Raw genomic sequence first — 18,857 nt, 5'->3', positions numbered from 1 at the left:
CTTACCGGCACTAAGGCAGCGGACACTGTCCCTATATCAGCATCCAAGACAATATTTCCTGTGCCACTGTTCAGTTCAGCTCTGTACCTACCAGATTTGCTGACTACCATGACTGAGGTCAGCATGTGCTATTCTCACGTTCCTTCAGATACCTTTTTCTGTCCTGATGTCTCTCCGGGTCTCCCGTCCCAGTTGATCCCAACTCCGTGTTCTCTTTCTTCATGTAGATCCCAGCTGTGCATGACTTCGGACTCTTTATGTCACTGATTGTGTCCTGCTGCTGGGTAGCTGTGCTCTTCACCATGCCAGCTGCTCTTGGAATATGGACCCTTTATGTGTCCCCACTAGAGAGCTCCTGCCAAACCAGGTGAGCCCTGGAGCCTCCTTGTGTGGGTGGGAAGTTGTTGTGGAACTCGTGGCCAAGGCAGTGTGCAAATCCCTGCCCTATCCTCTTGGTTATCCTCTTTCCTCTGTTATCCTCATCGCCCTCAGTGAGCCTGGCTTCACCATTCCCTGTTAGTCTCTGACAGAAGGGAAATTTAACTTCACCCATTCCAGACTGGAGCAAAATGGAAGGGCCAGGTCCCAGTCTTGTTCCCCCTGGTGTACACCAGATGCCTCCCAGGAGCCAGACTCTGCAGTGCCAGTCATACCACTTTGTTGAATCCCATGGAGCATTGGAGCCACTTGTGTCCTCAGAGCACTTACGGCACAGCTAAATCCTCAAGCTGTGGAGACACAGGCCCTGCAAAGGCAGACAGATCAACCTTGCTCCTGCCTGTTGAGCACAAGCAGTGCATGCAGATTTGTATTTGAAAGTCAGCACATTTCCCCTTCCCTTGCTCTTTAGCAGTGCTGGTGACCTGGCCTGATTTAATTCATTAGCAAGGAGACAAACTGCTGAAACTTCCATCACTCAGTGCCCTGGGTTCATGGCTCAGCCCTGCTCTGTGTATCCAGCCCAGCCTGCTACTGCTTTGCCATAGCAGCTCAGCCCCTGACCTCTCAGCACTTAGCAGTGGAAATTGTTCATGGCACTGCCTGTTGTGTTTCCAAGTAATTGGAGCAGACTGTTGCTGTTCTCCTTGTTGCTGAAGGAGCCCACTGGTAACTCTTTGCAAGGTATGTGGCTTAAAACTCATGCCTTTGTCTCCTTCCCTGCTCCAATCCAGCTGTAGTCGGAAGTGCACCAAAAAGAGTGCCTTGCACCTGGCTGAAGATCTCTTCATTGCCTCGGAGGCCACCTCCAGAGCAGGCAGAGAGACGCTTCCCTATCTTGATGATGACATCCCACTGCTCAGTGTGGAGGAGGAACCTGGTATGTGCCTGTGCCTTCACAGGGACCACACTGCCCTGCTCATCCTGCAGTTCTTCCTGTCCTGCCATTGGTCCATGCCTCAGTTTCCCTACTTTTAAGCTGGAGATGGTGCTGTCACAGGAGGTTGTAGGAGTCTGAACTCACTAATTGGTTGTAAGTTGCTTTGAGATCTTCAGTGGGTGTCGATAAGTGCTTTCTAACTACTTTGCTAATCCTCTTGGGTCTAATGTGGATTGTACTTTCTGGCTGGAATCACTGATGGTGACGTGGATATAGCCATGAAACATCTAATCCATAGCACCAGGACAGCTCACCTTTGAGTAAAGGGTTTTCCCCTCTTCCCTGCCATTCAGGGCAGGGCATTTGGGAAGCAGGCAAGGGCACACTTTGTTATTCTCCAGCATCACCTCCTCATAGCATGTCCTCCATCACAGTGAGAAGAGGGCAGTGACTTGCCTGGGACCATACAAGCGATCTAGAAAAAGAGCCCAGAAATTCCCTATCTCTTGTTAGCAGGAGATAATCCTTCTAGCCCTGATCGAAGATAAGGCTTCTTATGGGGTCCTGCTCTGTTGTACTTGGCTTTTAAAACTTGCTGGGATCTCTTCCTTTTAAAACCCACAACAGGAGTGGTCTGGGCAGTGAGTAGCCTTCAGGCCTAGCAGCACACTGGAATTGGAGGCAAATGGATTAATGGCTGCGTGCCCATCAATCCCACCACAGCGTGCAGACCCCCTCCTTGCAGAATAGGCTTTGAGCTGCCTTTGACAGGCAGACAGCTAAGCTTAGGCACTGTGCTGCAAGAGCTGTCTTCTTAATATGCCAGAGCCATATGCAATGGTAATGTATGGAAATAACTCCCCCGCTTCCCTTGAGCAGAGTAAACAGCAGGACGTTTTCCTCCAGGGGCCCCCGCGTAACTTGTGAAGAGCAAAGCAGCTTGTTCCAGGTGGTGACCGAGCATGATTTGTGGGTCAGCTGTACAGCATGCCAGGCACATTTTGACCCCACTACAGCAAGTGCCCACTTCTTACCTACAAGGAAGAGGGCAGTTCCCTAAGCATCCCTGAACCAGAGTAAAGAGATCAGATAGGAGTCAGGCTGCAGTCAGGAAGAGGTCGGCTGTGTGTAATTAGCTGCAAGACATAAGTAGTGGGACAGGGACAAATTTTGCTTGGCCCAAGAAGCGTGCAATGTCCCTGTGAACATATGGGCAATGTTAGTGGGATCTGGCAGAGGAAGAATAGCCTGAAGCATAGGCTTTGGACTGAACTATGGATTTAGAAGTGTAGCTGTGACATGGTGATGACTTGAGAAGGATGCTTCCTATGACATCCTGGGCAAGTGGCTGCCTCTGCCTGGATCTTACTCTGTCTCCTTAGCTTGAGTTGTGTAGCGCCTTGCAGATTTTGTAAAGGAGAGCAGAAAGCTATGAGACACACTCATGATACTGAGCACTGAAACTGCCTTTGATTTCTCTCTCTTTCTAGTCTCCCTGGAAATGGGAGATGTCCCCTTGGTATCTGTGATGCCAGAAAATCTGCAGCTCCCTGCAGAGAAGAGCAACCGGGGGCACTTGATAACTCATCTGCAGGAGCTACTGGAACACTGGGTGCTGTGGTCTGCAGTGAAGAGCAGATGGGTGATTGTGGGTAAGGAAGGGGGGGGGGTATTCCATCGGCATGGATTTTAGAGGGTTCGACAGCATCTCCATTGGTCCCCAAGCCTTGATTATTAGTGACAAAAGATTGAGAAAAGGGACATAATAGATGCCTTCTAAGTCAGTGGAAGAGTGTCCTCAGAACCGTCAGTCCCTAAAGGAACTCCATGAGGAACTCTGAGTTGTTTTCATCCCTCTCCTTTCACACTGATCTGAAATGGCAAGTCCTGATGGGGTTATCCAGGCATGGGGCTCATTAGAAGAAAGCCCAGCTGCCAGTGTGCTTTAGGGTCTGTTCCTCTTTCCTGTTGAAAATACCATCTTTCTGCCACACGCCTGCTGTCTGAGTATGCCTTAAGTGCAAGATACTCGTAGGGTCCCACACACTTACCTGGGCTTCTCCTTGCAGGGCTCTTTCTCCTCGTTTTGCTCCTGTCCATATTCTTTGCTAGCCGCCTCCATCCAGCTAGCCGTGCTCCAGTCTTGTTCCGGCCAGACACTAACATCCAGGTGCTGCTAGACCTGAAATACAACCTGAGTGCTGAAGGCATCTCCTGCATTACCTGCTCAGGTGAGAGTGCTGGTCCCCAGACCACAGTGGGTGCAGCCCGGCCTAAGCCCTGAGCTGGAGGAGCTGAAACGTGAGGTAGATGCCTGCATTGTTCAAATATTTCATTGGACATTGGATGGACCCCATCGAAGGGAGGCACGCATTGGGAGTGGGATGGTTGAGTTGCTTGTAAGAGTGGAGTATTTTGAAAAGTGTTTCCTGCTTTAGGTGGAAACTGCCCGAGTGCTTCTGCTGGAACAACTCCTTTATAGTCATGAAAGCTGACTACTTTGACTCATAAGTCCTGGTCACGTGCCAGTGACCGGCTGAGGGTCTGTGGCTCTGTTCCCTGCTTAGGATTTCATGTTCAGTAGCAGAGTCTGTGGTGTGCACAGGGCTGGTGGGTCTCTTGTGATGCCATTCACTCTTTCCTCCCTGACTAACCTTGTGGGACAGGTTTGTTTCAGGAAAAGCCCCACAGTTTGCAGAACAACATCCGAACCTCCTTGGAAAAGAAGAAGAGGGGCTCAGGGTCAACATGGGGAAGCAAAGGGAGCATAAGTGATACAGGGCAGCAAGGTAAGTGGGGCATGATGACTCTGACCACATTTGGGTCCAGGGCCCAAGGATTCTTTCAGGTGAAAACTAAATCATATGATCTCTGAATAGCTGATAGGGAATAATTCTTTTCAGACACTGCCCCACTGAGCCCTAGCTTGGTGCTAGATGTAAGGGGCATCATTTCTATCCCCTTTCCCCTGAATACCAACTGTTCTCAGGGACATGGTCTTATAACCCAGGTGACAGTACAGTCTAGTGACAAAACCCTCTGGTCTGCCTGGCCTCAGTACAGTGCAAGGAGCTCAGAGCTTTTGTGTCCCAGTCCTGTGTCACATCCTTGTTGTTGGGCCGTGAGGAGAGTAAATTCAGCCTGCTTTGCAGGGGATTTTGAGGATAAAAGAGTTACTGGGCCAGGTCCTGAGTTGACATGAATCAATAAGCCATCAGGAATTACTGCAGCTCAGGATATATTTGTGAAGACCTTTGAAAGGTGTGCTGTCCTTCTAGAAGGCAGAGGCTGTGCCTGCTGCCCCAGAGGAGACAGCAGAGCAGAAGAACCCTCCTTTGCTGCAGCCCATGACTGTAGGATTTGCTGATTGAGAAGTACCACTAGCCCTCATGACCTCTGTTTTTCTTCAGATCTCCAGGGGACTGTGTATATCTCCAAGTCCAGAAGCAAGGGAAGGCCAGCCGTCTACAGATTCTCACTCAATGCCAGTGTCCCTGCCCCCTGGCAGATGGTGTCACCAGGAGACGGGGAGGTGCCTTCATTCCAGGTGAGTCAGTCCAGGTGAGCACAAGAACCTCCTCCAGTTTCTCCATGGGGTCCTAGGTAGCTCAGGGTGAAATTTGCAGGGCATTGCAGTAGGGTAGCTATCACGGAGGGCATTGTGCCTGGCATCATTGGAGATATTGCAGTGCCACAAATACTTATCAGTTGCTGTCGCAATGTGACTGTGGGCAATGGGAGCAGAAGTGTGGGTGTCTGTGGAGATCAGCTGAGGCCTGGCAGCATCAGCTGAGCTCATTCTATTGGAAACTGCTACTGAGACAGCTGGATTCCTACAGCCTCCTCTGTCCATCCACAGACCCAGGCAAGCAGGCAACACACTGCACAGGCCATATTGGGGATGCACACCTCCAGGAGGACTTGCTTTCAGATGCCCCTCACCCTGGACAGAGCAGCCACCGTTCAGCCTAGGCCACAGAAGATGGGGGTGGTGAGGGGCCCCATCATACACTGGCCAAGCACGGGAAGGAGGCAGGCTGGGGGCTGGCTGGGTTTGTGCCTGCAGTGCTCATTCTGTGTGGCTGCGCCAGTGCTCAGGGAGGAGGGGAGTGTGTGATGCTAATGTGCAACAGGCTGCAACCCTGTGGAGTTAAGTGTCTGTTTTCATTAATCCATTGCTTAGGTGTATAGAGTGCCTTTCGGTAACTTCACCAGGAAGCTGACAGCTTGTGTGTCCACAGTAGGGCTGCTTAAGCAGACGAGCCCCAGGAAGTGGATGATGACCACCTTGTCCTGTGACACCAAGAGAGGCTGGAAGTTCGACTTCAGTTTCTACGTGGCCGCCAAGGAGCAGCAGCGAACACGGTAACCTTCTAAAACCCACTCAGGGCCAGGCAGCAAAACCAGCACAGCCGAGTGGCTGATATGGGATGCCTAATGTCCACTGCCAGTCCTGCCCTCCGTTTCTGACATCCATGGCCCTAGGACTCACTTTGCTGCAAATATGCCCCATCTTTGCAAGGTTATTTTGCAGGCCCATAGCATCATTAATGTGCCAAAGGCTTGACAGGTACAGGACTGTGACTGGAGGCTTCTTTGGGTGGCAAAAAGACATTGCTGATCTTGGTCTTGCCCTTACCCACCTGAACTCTTGGGCTGAACAGGCAGCACAGAATACGCAATGGGTAGGGATCCAGATCTGGAGTTGCTCACCTTTTCCTTTCCTTCTCTCCCTGAGAACATCTCTTTCCATGTAATACTTCGGACACATCATCTTCACTACCTCTGGTCCCCCGTAACAAACTTTCTTTGCTGCACAGGAAACTGTATTTTGCCCAGTCGCACAAGCCTCCTTACCATGGCCGAGTGTGTGTAGCACCTCCTGGCTGTCTTCTCAGCTCTAGCCCAGATGGACCCACCAAAGGCATCCTTTATGTTCCTAGTGAGAAAGGTAAGCTGATGAGGACCTGTTCAGCCGTGTCTGGCTGTCTGGGCCAGAGAGTGAGACCTTTTTTTGCCACCTTCTGGTGTAATGAACCTTTCTTCTGTATTTGACAGCAGCACCCAAAGCAAAGCTGTCAGCCACTTCGGGATTTAATCCTTGCATGAACACGGGCTGTGGGAAGCCAGCGGTGCGGCCACTGGTAGACACGGGAGCCATGGTGTTTGTAGTGTTTGGCATCAGAGGGGTTAATCGCACAAGACGCCCGGACAACCACGTCATCGGAGACATGGTACACACATTCTGGCATGCTGGACAGGCATGCTTGGGGCTGATGAGTGAAGGATGGTCTCCCTGGCTGGTGTTTAGTTAATCCCTGCAGCCCACGCGTGGCCCAGCAATCTAGATGGATGGAATAGCAGAGACGGTAGCATTGTGATGAGCCAAAAGTACACTTCTGTTTTAGCAAATTCACAAATAATGGAGATCAGAGCCCTTACTGAAATCACTTCAGACTTTTCAGAAAATCCCTTTCTGAGTGCAATATCTAGCTTTCTAATTTTGAGTCTAAATCTGGCTTTCCTGAGGATTTTAGAAGCAAACCCATCTTAAGCTCAGTATGAGAATCTCACTACAAATTCAAGATCCAGGGAACTGATATTTTTCTATAATGGTTTATCTTGTTATGAAATATTAACATGAAAAAATACAAATCAGTTACTCTGGGGAAACATTACTAAATGTGACTTTTCCAGGAACAGCTTATCCCCCAGATCTGATACCTTGACACATTCACAGCCTTCCCCCAGAAAAGCTGTGCTTAGCTCTGGCCACTTGGCAGAGGCACTTCAGCTTTCTGCTGTTCTTTCTGCCTTCTGATTTGGGGCTGCTGTGCATGACCAGCCTTTGCCTGTTTCTTCTGGAGGGGGGCAGTGCAAGATGCAGGCGGTGGAGCGGGCAGGAAGCTGGAGTTTCATGCTGGGCACTGCTGGGAATTCAGGGCTGCTCTTTAGGCAGACCCTAATGGTTTTGGGCATGGCATGGTGGCTATTCTTTTATCGGTGCTTGTGTCATACTGCCGGACTCTTTCTTTTTTTTCTGACTCTTTCTGGGGTTTTTTTTGTTGTTGTTGGGTTTTTTTGGGGGTGGGGCAGAGGATGCGCATGTAGTTTCTTCCTGGGTTATCTGGTAAGGCAAAGATATCTGGTGGGTTTTTCCACTGTATAATCTGTGGTCTGCATAAGCTAGTCCCAGGCTGTGTAGCCAGGAGAGGACTCAGCTTCTGCCTTCTTGTGCCAGTTGCTCTGTGTATGCCTCACGTGTGGTGCTCGTATTGTTGTGTCTCCTTGTGAAAGGGCAGCGTTATCTATGATGACAGCTTTGACCTCTTCAAAGAGATTGGCAACCTGTGCCGCCTCTGCAAAGCCATTGCCAGCAACACTGAGCTGGTGAAGCCAGGAGGGGCTCAGTGCCTGCCCTCTGGTAAGTAGGACTGACACCAGCCACAGGGTTCTCGGGGAGATCCTGGGTCCCTGGGTAGAGACTCCTCCTCACCCTGCAGTCTGAGGAGTGTGGCTGCTGAGGGCTTCTAAACTTTCAGATCCCAGCTTGATGACTAGTACCTCCCGGTCCTTTCCCTGCTTCCATGATAAATGCAGGCAGTGCAGGGAGGAGAGGTGTTTCTCAGCAGTCAGCTCTCCTGACCTGGCTGCAGCGCAGCTCTGCCTGTTTCCACCTGGCTTAAGTCACAGCTGCCATGTCCATGGACCATTTACCTTGTGCTTCCCTGTGTTGTGCCAGCCATTTGGGGGACGAGAAATACACGGTGAGTGGGACAGGAACATTAGACTCCTGTTCTGCAGCTTTGCTTGCAGCAGTGTTTATTTCAGCTGGGGTCCTCAACAGCAAGCCAGAAAGAGTGGCTTCTTCTTGCTGCCTCCTTTTCTTCCCAAGGCAGCTTCACCCTTTTAGAACGTGCCCCTGGTCATGCTTTCTGGGAGATGGGAAAGAGAAATGGTTTCTCTAACTCCAGAGACACCGGGCATATTCTTCAGGATTTAATCCAGTGAAGATAAGAACAGAATTGCATCCGTTCCTTCCAGTCAAGAATGTTGCTTGTTGCACTTACAATCTTTAGGACAAGTAAATATCTTCTTAGTAGCTCCTGAATAACCAGCAAATCACACCAGATCTTGTTGTGATGATGCTACTTGCTGCCCCTGTGGCTTCACATAACTAACCAGTGACTGTCTCTTTCAACTTCAGAGGTCGCAAGGTTGTGGAGCTGAGTCTAGGAAGCGTACGTTGGCTTCAGGCTAAAAGCCAATCTCACGCCTGGAGAAAATCCCAGGCCAGGCAGACAGCTCCTCAGCACTCGCTGTTTGTACTGCTTCCTGACAGATGGGGGCAAGCAGCAGTGGTAGTGTCCTGTCCAGTGCTGAGGGCACAGGGTGCCCTTTCGAGCTAGCAGCAGCTGAGGGCTTGGTGCCGAGACCTCAAGGGCTTTGGCAAGTCAGAGTTGCAAGGGGAAGCAGCTGCTGACAAATAGGGCCTGCAACTTTGTCACGGTTGTTTTTTTTCCCCCTTGCTCCAATGTGCTTCCTTTCCCTGTTCTGTTCTCCATTCCTTGCTCTTTCTTTCTCCAGGTTACAGCATCTCCTCCTTTCTGCAGATGTTGCACCCTGAGTGCAAGAACATCCCTGAGCCAAACCTGCTGCCCGGACAGCTCTCTCATGGGGCAGTGGGGGTGAAGGATGGGAAGGTGCAGTGGATCTCCATGGCGTTTGAATCGGTGAGCGCATGGCGTTGCCATCAATCCTTGTGACAGTCTCTTCTTGTGATTTCTGGGTGTTTTAGCTCTGCTCTTTCAGCACTGGCCACTTGCATTTGCAGCCATAATTTAGTATTTGCTAGTGTTTGTGCCTTGCTATAGACAGATGTCTCTACTCACAGGTTGCTAGAAGTGGCTGCTTATGCCGCCATTTGCTCTTACTGTGAGAGCTCAGGCAAAGAGCTGGTGGCAGATTTACCCATCTGCCGCTGCCAGATCTGCCTGGTGCTGCAACTCCAGCTGGCTTGTTCTACCTCTTCCCTTGCCATGCATACCCTGCCCCAAGGAGCGGGACACAAGAATAACATGTTCATCTTCTTACAGACAACCTACAAAGGGAAGTCTTCCTTCCAGACATATGCTGACTACCTGAAATGGGAGACATTCCTGCAGCAGCAACTCCAGCTCTTCCCGGAAGGCTCTGCTCTCCGGCACGGTTTCCAGACCTGTGAGCACTGGAAGCAGATCTTCATGGAGATTATAGGCAAGTGACTGCCATGGTTGTCTCCCCAAGGAGCCCACGCTCTCTGATACACCTTCACAGTGCATTCTGTCCCGTCCGATGGGCACATGTTATATCTTCAGTCCCTTACCATTGCTGTGCGAACTCCTAAAGCCTGTTTCTGGCCCAAGCAGCATATACTGTCAAAATCCTAGGCAGAGCCCAGAGAAATAAAGGGAAGGGGCTCTGTCCTGCTGATGTGCAAGGCAAGAAGCTGATGGCCCACTTCCCACTGTTATCCGCCTCTTCCCTTCTCCCCCAGTGTGAGTCTCTGCTTGCCTTGTTGCCAGCAGGGACCCAGTGCCTTTCTCATCCCAGCTGTCACCTTCCAGGATTCAAATTAGCTGATCCTTTTCTTCCAGGAGTGCAGAGTGCCCTGTACGGTCTCGTCCTCTCGCTGGTCATTTGTGTGGCTGCAGTGGCGGTGTTTACCACTCACATCCTCCTCCTGCTGCCAGTGCTGCTCAGCATTTTAGGTAAAACACCAATTCCAATATGTCAAGCTCTCCCTTGTGTCTGAAACTGGTGGGTTGTGGCACTGCTGAGTCTCTGGTGATTTGAACTGAATTGCTCTTACTCTGTGTAAACCCTTTTGGCTTTCCAGGAGCCAGTTCCGATATACCTAAGTGAACGGGAGAAACACTCAAATGCACTGGAACCTCATTGGGAAAGTAGATTTGTGTGTCTAATTCCCAGTGTGTTTTATCTACACAATCCCTTATATTTGTTTAAATAAGGGTTTTAGCTACGCAAATGCCATCCCTGCCTGTTATGTATAATAATGTGATTAAGTCCCACATGCTTTGAATAACAATTGCACTACTTCCCAAGGATCTGCATCACGGCTGCTGTTTCCAAGCAGTGGGAGATTTTAAGAGCTGAATATTTTAGCGGTTTGTTAGTATTTGAAGCAAATTTGTAAATAGTTCCCTCTCCCTGGCTGGTGATTTGACGATATTGTGGACTAAGTGTGTTGCTAAACTTCTCAGTTTTAAAATCAAATCTGTCATTTTAAAACCACTTACTCTCCCACACATGACTCACAAACAAACATCACTCTTGCCTGTAAGAAAACCCTGCGTGTGCGCTCAGCCTGGAGCTCCAGTGAGCAAAACAAAGGGCCCTCTTTCCTGTAGTGCACGTATGCACACACGCACGCTTGCCTGAGCTTGGGTTCATTTAGCAGGCATTAGTCTAGACTGGCATCAGTCTGTCAGTTTGCCTAATATTTAATTAGGTGCTTTGCTGTCCCCAGCAGGTCTGATTAGCTGATTGAATGGTCTCCTGTGGCCGGTGGAAGGTGAGGGAAGTGTTTGCCTCTGTGTGCAGGAGAGAGTGTGTACAAGAGTCAGTCTGGCTAGCATGCAGACCTGCAGGGGTACAATCCCAAACTCCCTAGTGATTGACTTGTAGCAGTAGGCCTGGGCAGCAGTCCCAGGGTCCTTTGAGTTTGCCTAACATGACCTTCTTCACACAGGGGTGGTCTGCTTGGTGGTGACCATCATGTACTGGTCTGGCTGGGAAATGGGAGCTGTGGAGGCCATTTCCCTCTCCATCCTCGTTGGCTCCTCTGTCGATTACTGTGTGCACTTGGTGGAGGGCTACCTGCTGGCAGGGGAAAATCTGCCTCTACACCAGGCAGAGGTGAGCTCTTTTTTTCCTATAGCCTTGTATCCACTCTCCTCACGCCCTCTGCGCCATTCAGCTGTGATGCAGGACCTAAGGCACGATGGGCAAGGAGGGATGCATCTTGCCACCCTCGCAGCATGCCTGGGGTGCTTGCTGCTTGTCCAGCTGACTGGTCAGAGGCCAATATGAGCTTGTGTACCTGACTACAGTAAACCCAGCTGAGGGTCCAACCCACATGGTTGTCCCTTTCTTACTGGCCACAGCTTTGTCCAAAGCAACCCCCTTTCATGCCCCAGTGAAGACCATGTTGTGCTGGAATGGCCCCACGCTTGTTCTGTAACCTCTGCAAATTGTTTTGCTGTGCTTGCTGGACATCTAGGTCTTCTCCAGCCTTGTTAACATCGTCTCTGTCCTTGGGAAGGAGACCACAAAAGCTTGGGGATCTCTGATCCCAGGCATAGTGTCTGCATGCAGTGCCTCTGTTGTGTAGGCCCAGCAGTTACTCTGATGTGGCCGAAAGAGGCACAAAATCCAGCAGATTTTGCCTCTGAAGGGTTTTAACCTCACGGCTGTTTGCACAGTGTGCTCAGAGACTGTATCAGCTGTCCAGTCTCACGCAGCATCTTTGTCCTGGGCCAGGACCCCATGAGCTAAGCCAGCCTCTCTAAGGCTAAAACATATAGTGCCGCCCCATGTGCCTGTTCCCACTCCCCTTAACACTGCTGTCCCTTCTGCCAGGACCCCACAGCGTGCCGCCAGTGGAGGACGATTGAAGCAGTCCGTCACGTGGGTGTGGCGATTGTCTCAAGCGCCGTCACCACAGTGATTGCCACCGTCCCGCTGTTCTTCTGCATCATTGCCCCCTTTGCCAAGTTTGGGAAGATTGTGGCCCTCAACACAGGAGTCTCCATCCTGTACACGTTAACTGTGAGCACAGCCCTGCTGAGCATCATGGGCCCTGGCACCTTCATCCGCAGCAGGACTTCGTGCCTCAAGGCTGTGGCGGGGGTGCTTCTTGCTGGCCTGCTGGGTCTATGCATCTGCCTCGCCCTGCTGAAGAGCGGATTTAAGATCCCTCTGCCTAATGGGACAGCCCTGTAGACCCTATGCCAAGAGCCACATGCTCTGTCCTCTTGCTCCTTTCTTTTTTCTTTTTTTTAAAGGATATTTTTTGTAAGAAGAAAGAAGAGGGAAAAAATCCCCTTTTTCCAGAAGTTTTTCAACTCCAGATGCACTTTATTTTTTAATGGGTTTTGCTCTAAACTTGTATTTATTTTGGTAGTGATGGATGGATGATGGACAGCGAGGGCTGCCCAGGGGATACCTCAGCCCATGAGTAGGAGGGGAGGAGGTCTCCTCCTCTCAGTTTTGTTTCTGCTTTTCATTTTATTTTCTTTTTTTTTTTTTTTCTTTTAAATTGATAGAGCTTTCTGGAACCACAAAGCTAAAAGGGGAGAAGTTGGGAAGGCTATCTGGTCCCTTTCAAAATCTCTGCCCCGTCCCTCCTCTCCCCTTGGCCAGGGTCAGCACTGCAACGATGGCGCTTGAGGTGATGTCCTACCCCCATGCCAAGCCTGTGCCTGATTACTGGAGCCTTTGAAAACAGCAGTGAGCTGTTGGACAGGCCTGGGAAATAAGTCTGCACCCCTTTGCCATGCCCTGTGCCCAAGGTAGACCAGCAGTGAACTCGCTGCACAGGAGCTCTTACAGGTGTCATTGTGGGATCCAGAGATGCTGGGTGGCCCCACATGCAGGGACCTGCTTTCATCATTTGCAGGGGATGTGAGGGTGCATGGGCACCTTCTGCTGGGATCTCTTGCATCTGTGAACAGCCACCAGGAATGCAGTCGGTGCCCTCAGTGGCCTGCCCTCCTCTCGCTCGTCACAGCAGTGAGGCCAAGGCAGTATCGCTGCCCAGTCCCACCTTCTGCTCAGTGTGTGACCTCACCAGTCACTGCCTCTGCGCTTCATGGTGGAGAGAAAACAGACAGCCTCGAGGTCCCTGCAGAGCCTTTTGGTTATGGCAGTCAGCTCTTAGCCTGAGAACAAGCTAACTTCTGGGGCCAGGCAGAGCCCATGCCTGGTGGCATGCACGAATAAACAGTGGTGCATCCCCTGTGGCAGCTTAGAGACACCCTCCATTGTGGAGACATGAGGGCAGCAGAGCTTTAGCCTGTGGCTGCTGCCTGCTCAGATGGTTTATATTGAAGTAAAATGAAATCACAAACTGGTGCCATTAACAAGTACATTTTAAGCATCACTGATTCCATCATATTTTAAAAATTGAAATAGCTAAGTGTGTGCATTGATCCAGAGCACATCTGGCCCCCTGCAGAAGGGAAGGGGTTGGGCCCACTGGGAGATGCATTAAATTGTTTTTTACAGGGATGCCAGTAGAGGGGGTTGGCCAGAAAGCAGCCTGACCCTTTTTGTTTGGAGATACCACGTTGCTGGTGGCTTTGTGTTCTCTGTCTGGATTGACCCCCTTTTTAAGATGGAAGTTCCAGGAAGCCCGTCCCCTCTGCCAGCCAAGTTCTGGGGACTGTGCTGCTGAGGCAAACCAGCAGCTGCTTCTGTTTGGCTCAGCGTATCCCCGCTCCGATCCCTTACACCTTCACATCATGTCACCCCTGTGAAACTGGATCAAATGCTTGTTCCTGAAGTAGGTTCCTCAAGGTGTCAGCTGGAGAGAGGAGTGCTAGGACAGGACTGTCATTGATGCCAGGGGAAATCCAGAGCAATCCTGCTGCAGGCAGTGCAGGTGGTGAGAGCATGGGCAGAACAGACCTGGTTTCTTCCTCACCATCCCATGGTGCAGCTGAGTTACCACTTTCTGCAAAATGTTAAATGTTCCTTGGCACCTACCTCTGACCTGCACTAGTTTCTTCATAATGAACCCTGTGCCCATGAATTAATGGTTCTGGAAAGGTTTTTTTACTATCCTTAAGCTGTGCTGCTTTGATGGCTGCTGCGCACGGTTCAGCCCCAAAGTTGACCTGTAAGCCATGCTTTTCCCTATGTCTCTTCTCCAAACATAATTACTAGTGGTGCAGCGGGCATAGAGGACAGTCTGCTGGTGATATCCAGCCCTGTGAGACCCATTGTGGCTCTGTGGGTGCTGCGGGGGAGAGCAAGGTAGCCCTGGGACTGCTGCCAAGGATGCTCTGGCTGGCAGCTTGACCTGAATTTAGCTCATGCTTCAAACTCCTTGGGGTGATTAAAGCTGATGGATATTTCCAGGTCACCAGACAAGAGAATAAGGTGCTGAGTGCACCCTTAGAGGAAGTTCTTCCTCCTGTGAGCATGAAGAGACCTTGAAAGGCCTTTAAGATAAGGCATAGATGTGCTTTGAATCCTGCAAAGTTTAAAGCTTATTTAAGCCCCTGGTGTCCTACGTTTGTGCTCGCTATAAAAAGGCTAAATAAGCCCCCCACCTCCAGAGCGATTCTGGACACACCATGCTGGGACCATTTATTCAGCCACTCTTGGAAGGCAAAGATTAATTTCAAAGTAGTGGAAAACCTTTTATGTCTCTTGGGTCTGATCTGGCAGTGTCTGATCTGCAGATAAAAATAACAGAGCTCTTGGCACCTGACAGGATCTGTCCTGTTTTCCGGAGCAGGCAGGGGAAGGGACAAGCTATCATTTTCCCTTTTCCTCTCTGGCCAGCCCAGGCTCCTCAGTGCAGAAGGGCTGGCTGGCACTAGCAGGAGCAGGGCGTTACCTTGCCGTTGTTTGTCTGGGGTGGTACTGGGAGAGCAACGGCTGGAGCAGTTCAGAAAGGAAAATGAGAGGCTGAGGTAAGTGCAGAGCTGTAGCAAATGATTCACAAAGGCATATTGAGGAAATTGGGCCCCTCCAGCAAGGAAACTGAGGCAACGAGAGGAGGAGGAACTTACTCCAGACTGTAGAAGAGCCAGGAGATGATCCTAGGTGGTGCTTTTCACTGCAAGGACCCACTGGATGGTGGTAAGCTGAAAAAGTGATTAAACATAGTGATGGTACTTGTCTTAAGATCTAACCTGGCATTTGCCCCATCACTATTTCACTCTGCACAGCTCTGTGATCAGGGTGGCCGGTGCTTCCTCCATGTGCTGCAAAGTGAAAGAGGCTTAGAGGTGGGGCCCAGCCTTCCACAAAATGCTTACAACACCCCGATCTTCCCAAGCGTCTGTGGAGACAATAAATCAGTAGCAGATGTGTACATCCATCTCCAGGTAGGCAGCGTCCTCCTTGGGATTAGAAAATATTCATAAAATTATAGAGGTAAGAAAACGGATGGGTTTATCTGAGCAAATGCGAAGGTGGGGCTGACAGCCCTGCTGGGAATCGGTGCTCTGAGGCAGATGCTCGTAGCAATAAAAAACAAGGCCTCACCTGTCTGGCACTGTTCTGGGAGCAGATGCTCGCCCTAAATTAATTCCTCCCACATCTCTGCCTATCTTCTTTCTCTGATGACTCCTCTGTTTCCCAGACCATCTCTTGGGCCCTGTTGTCTTGCTGAGCAAGGTTCAGCCTTCTTCGTGGTAGCTGCTCGTGCCTAAGGTCCTCACTGAGTCTGGACTGAAAGTGGCTGGAGGTTGTCTCAGGGAGAATTTCTCAGGCAGAGGAAGCTAGGGAGTTAAAATGTCTCATACAAGGCTGTCAGTTTTGTTGTTTTTAAACAGTGGAGCGCAGCAGACCAGCCTGCCTTGGAAGAGAATGCTCTGATGTTCCATTTCAAAACAATCTTGCTGCAATTAAAAAGAAATGTACATGAGTTCTCAGTTACAGAACGCTGCAATGGAAGATTTCTGTTAACTGCCCGCTCCTTTAGCAAGTCCTGTTTTGAGGGCTGCATTCTGAAAAGTTGACGTTCACGGTTTAGGATGGGGGTCTTTCTGAAACCATGCAATCTCCTACACAGCAGGGTGGGTCCTGCCCTGACCTCGAGCTCTCTCCCTTCCAGCCCGGGGCCGGTGCACAGGGGCGCTGCTCCCCCGTGTTGAAGCACTGTGGTGTATGCACAGAGCTGGTGGCGATGCTCCTCGCCTTCAGTGGAGCTGCTCAGTGAGTTTAAGGTTCCCCACGGCTGCGGACACTCAGGGAGAGAGTCTCTGCTCACAACAGCCCTGTCAAAATCAGCTTTGGAGCAAGGAGGAACAGAGCTGACGTAATTTGCAAAGATCAGTGTTAGAGGAAGGAGTAGACCCAGGTCTCATCGCTCTGGCTGTTTCCTTATGTCATGGTGCCTCCTGAGGTGCTGGGTTCACGTGGGGTCTGTACAGGCAGCTGGGGCGTCAGGTTTGGCCACCGACCTCGGCAGTTTCAAAGGCTGCAGATGCTGAAAGGGGATCAGAGGCTGAGCTGAGCTGTCTTTCTCAATCCCTGCTGGATCTGAAACTATGCCAGAGCAAAGCCAGCCTGGGAAATAGCTCCAAGGAGGACATGTGGCATGCTTACAGAGTTACTGGGACCACTGATACAGTAGCCTAGATGCAGTGGTCTCCAGAGAGCCCTGGCTTTGTCTCCGCTGGAGCAAACTGGAATGTTGCTTTATGTCATGGCATCTAATTCTCTTAGCTTGTCCTGCACTGAATTTTCTTACCAGAGCAGCCTGCCTTCCTGGAAGGTTGTAAAAGGCTTTTTATTTAACCCTGTGACATGTATAAATCCTCCCACGCTGTCCACCAAGGAAGCTGTGCTGATTGATTTGCAGCCAGGCAGGACAAACCCACAGTCTCTTGGTTATTTCTTCCAAAAATCACTCCTCACCCCAGACAGCATGCAAGCCATAGTTCACAGGCCTCTGCTAACTGCTGTGCCCTGCCTTAGAACCCAGGGTCCCAGAGCTAAAAGTCTTTCAAGGCCTGTCTCCAGCCTGAGGCTGTAGCTGTTTGTCTGTTTGTCTTTCTCCCCGCCGCTCCTCCTTTGGGCAGTTGCTGGAGGAGGCAGGAGGGAGATGGCCAGGACCAGAGGCAGAGCAACAAGCAGATGAGCGGAAAGGTTTGCAGGGGGAAGCAGAAGAGAACAAATGGGAGGGGAGGATGGTTCAAAGGCCAAGGGGAGAAGAGGTGTGAGCACCCCAAGGATGGAGGACACTGCCGTTTCACCGCGTCATGTGCAGACCTTAGATTGTCGGTTCTCAGAGTGATGTAGCACAATTCCTGATGTAACGTACACGTGTTACTTTTGTAAGTCGTCTCCTACCCTCACTATTTTCAGTGTTCCTTGATTTTTTTGGAGACTCTTGTAAATAAAAAATTTTGACATTCGCACCTTTGGATCCTTTACTCATCACTGTGTCGGTGTTGCACGTAAGCGTAGCGCTGGCTGGCGTGGCACTGACATGTTACGTGTTGTGTGTGTAAGTAATGCAGTGGGGGTGAGGCCACAGCCCCGGTTCCCAACGTGCACAGGATTGCTCCTGTTGCTGAAATCAAGCCCCTTGAAGCCAGCTTACCACATCCAGAAAAGCTGACGGTCCAGAAAAGCCAGCTCAGGATCCCATGCAGGTCTGCAAGAGGGGTGGCTCGAGAGGGAGCTTTATCCAGGCTTTGTGGAAGTGTTCTGCTCCTCCAGTCCATGCTGTGCTACTTGCACCTCTGTGCTGACCCCACAAGAAAGGGGTTCATCTGCCTGCTCCTGCGGCACCACAGGTTCTCACAATGCACAAGGCCCGGCATGAACTCCTGGACAAGGTTTTACCTCCATGTCCTGTGCTGCAGCAGCGCAGTGCCACTCTGCACCTCCCGGGACCACGCTGAACCGATGCGCGTGGAGGCCAGCAGCAGGATGGGAGGAGGACCCAGGCATTCGCCTGTCCATGCAGCCATGCTGAGGAAGGTTTGCTCCCCGCACCCTCTCATCTGGGTGTGCTCACACTGTACCCAGCAACAACGCTGCTGGGAAGGACAGCACCGACAGCACATTGCAGCAAAAACCTCCCACATTTTCAAGCCCTCGCTTCTACGGATGAGGCCAAAGTTACTGGTGAAACCCCTGTTATAATAAATACCAGGAAGGTTCAGGGTCACAGTCTGATGAATAAGAAAAAATTATGGTATCCACAGGAAGGAGGAATGTGGTCCCTTTAATGAGAAGTTGGGGATTGCAGATAGGGGAGAGATTATGCTCAAGCCTGCTGCTGGGAAATTGCCAAGCAAGGCTGGAAGGGGGTTGGTTTTGACTACAAATTCAGTCCCTTGCCCCAAGAGCAGGCGCTCCCTTGCACGCTGGCAGGGAGCTGTGTGCGGACTGTGGACCATGGAGGAGGCATGGGCTTCTTGAGTCTGCAGGACTGTGGGACCACCTGGCAGTGGTGAGCACCCAGGGCTGCCAAATGTGGGGATGGGGGCACAGGAAAGGGGTAGCCTGGGGTACGTCAGCTGCAGACACAGGCAGGGATCAGCAGGGTTTCCATAGCTCTTCAGAAAACGGCTCCTGGGCTAGGGAAGGGTTTGGGACAGGGAAGGGGCTCTGAGGATGGATTACACAGGGCAACAGCTGCTCACTATTCATTTCAAGCTGGCAGAGGCGGGAAGGAATTGCGTTTCCATCTGTGGGAGCCTGTCCGTGCAGGGCTGCTGGCTCGGCCCCCGCGCGACCGCTGATGGTCCGTGCTCTGAGACCTGCTGCCTGCCGTCTGGCACAGCCC

The 18,857-nt window shown here is 51.0% G+C and overlaps 1 protein-coding gene across 3 annotated transcripts in view; it reads left to right on the top strand.

The window, feature by feature from the left end:
- The window catches only part of DISP3 (dispatched RND transporter family member 3), a 45,421-nt gene extending 27,943 nt beyond the window's left edge, over positions 1–17,478 (top strand). For 2 of the 3 annotated variants that reach the window (XM_075113848.1, XM_075113850.1), the window contains exons 7-21: positions 228–367; positions 1,173–1,318; positions 2,809–2,970; positions 3,388–3,549; positions 3,985–4,107; positions 4,729–4,865; positions 5,502–5,683; positions 6,139–6,269; positions 6,377–6,552; positions 7,616–7,742; positions 8,906–9,051; positions 9,415–9,574; positions 9,955–10,068; positions 11,070–11,236; positions 11,960–17,478. In XM_075113848.1, coding sequence (XP_074969949.1) covers positions 228–367; positions 1,173–1,318; positions 2,809–2,970; positions 3,388–3,549; positions 3,985–4,107; positions 4,729–4,865; positions 5,502–5,683; positions 6,139–6,269; positions 6,377–6,552; positions 7,616–7,742; positions 8,906–9,051; positions 9,415–9,574; positions 9,955–10,068; positions 11,070–11,236; positions 11,960–12,322 — 2,436 coding nt within the window. In that variant the 3' untranslated portion in view covers positions 12,323–17,478. The remainder of the gene's footprint in view (positions 1–227; positions 368–1,172; positions 1,319–2,808; positions 2,971–3,387; positions 3,550–3,984; positions 4,108–4,728; positions 4,866–5,501; positions 5,684–6,138; positions 6,270–6,376; positions 6,553–7,615; positions 7,743–8,905; positions 9,052–9,414; positions 9,575–9,954; positions 10,069–11,069; positions 11,237–11,959) is intronic. The other variant, XM_075113849.1, reaches the window with a different exon arrangement.
- Positions 17,479–18,857: the final 1,379 nt, after the last annotated feature.

Source organism: Phalacrocorax aristotelis, chromosome 19 (assembly GCF_949628215.1).
Source record: "Phalacrocorax aristotelis chromosome 19, bGulAri2.1, whole genome shotgun sequence".
NCBI lineage: Eukaryota > Metazoa > Chordata > Aves > Suliformes > Phalacrocoracidae > Phalacrocorax > Phalacrocorax aristotelis.
Note: the sequence above shows the minus strand (reverse complement) of the source record. Positions and strands in the feature narration are given on the sequence as shown.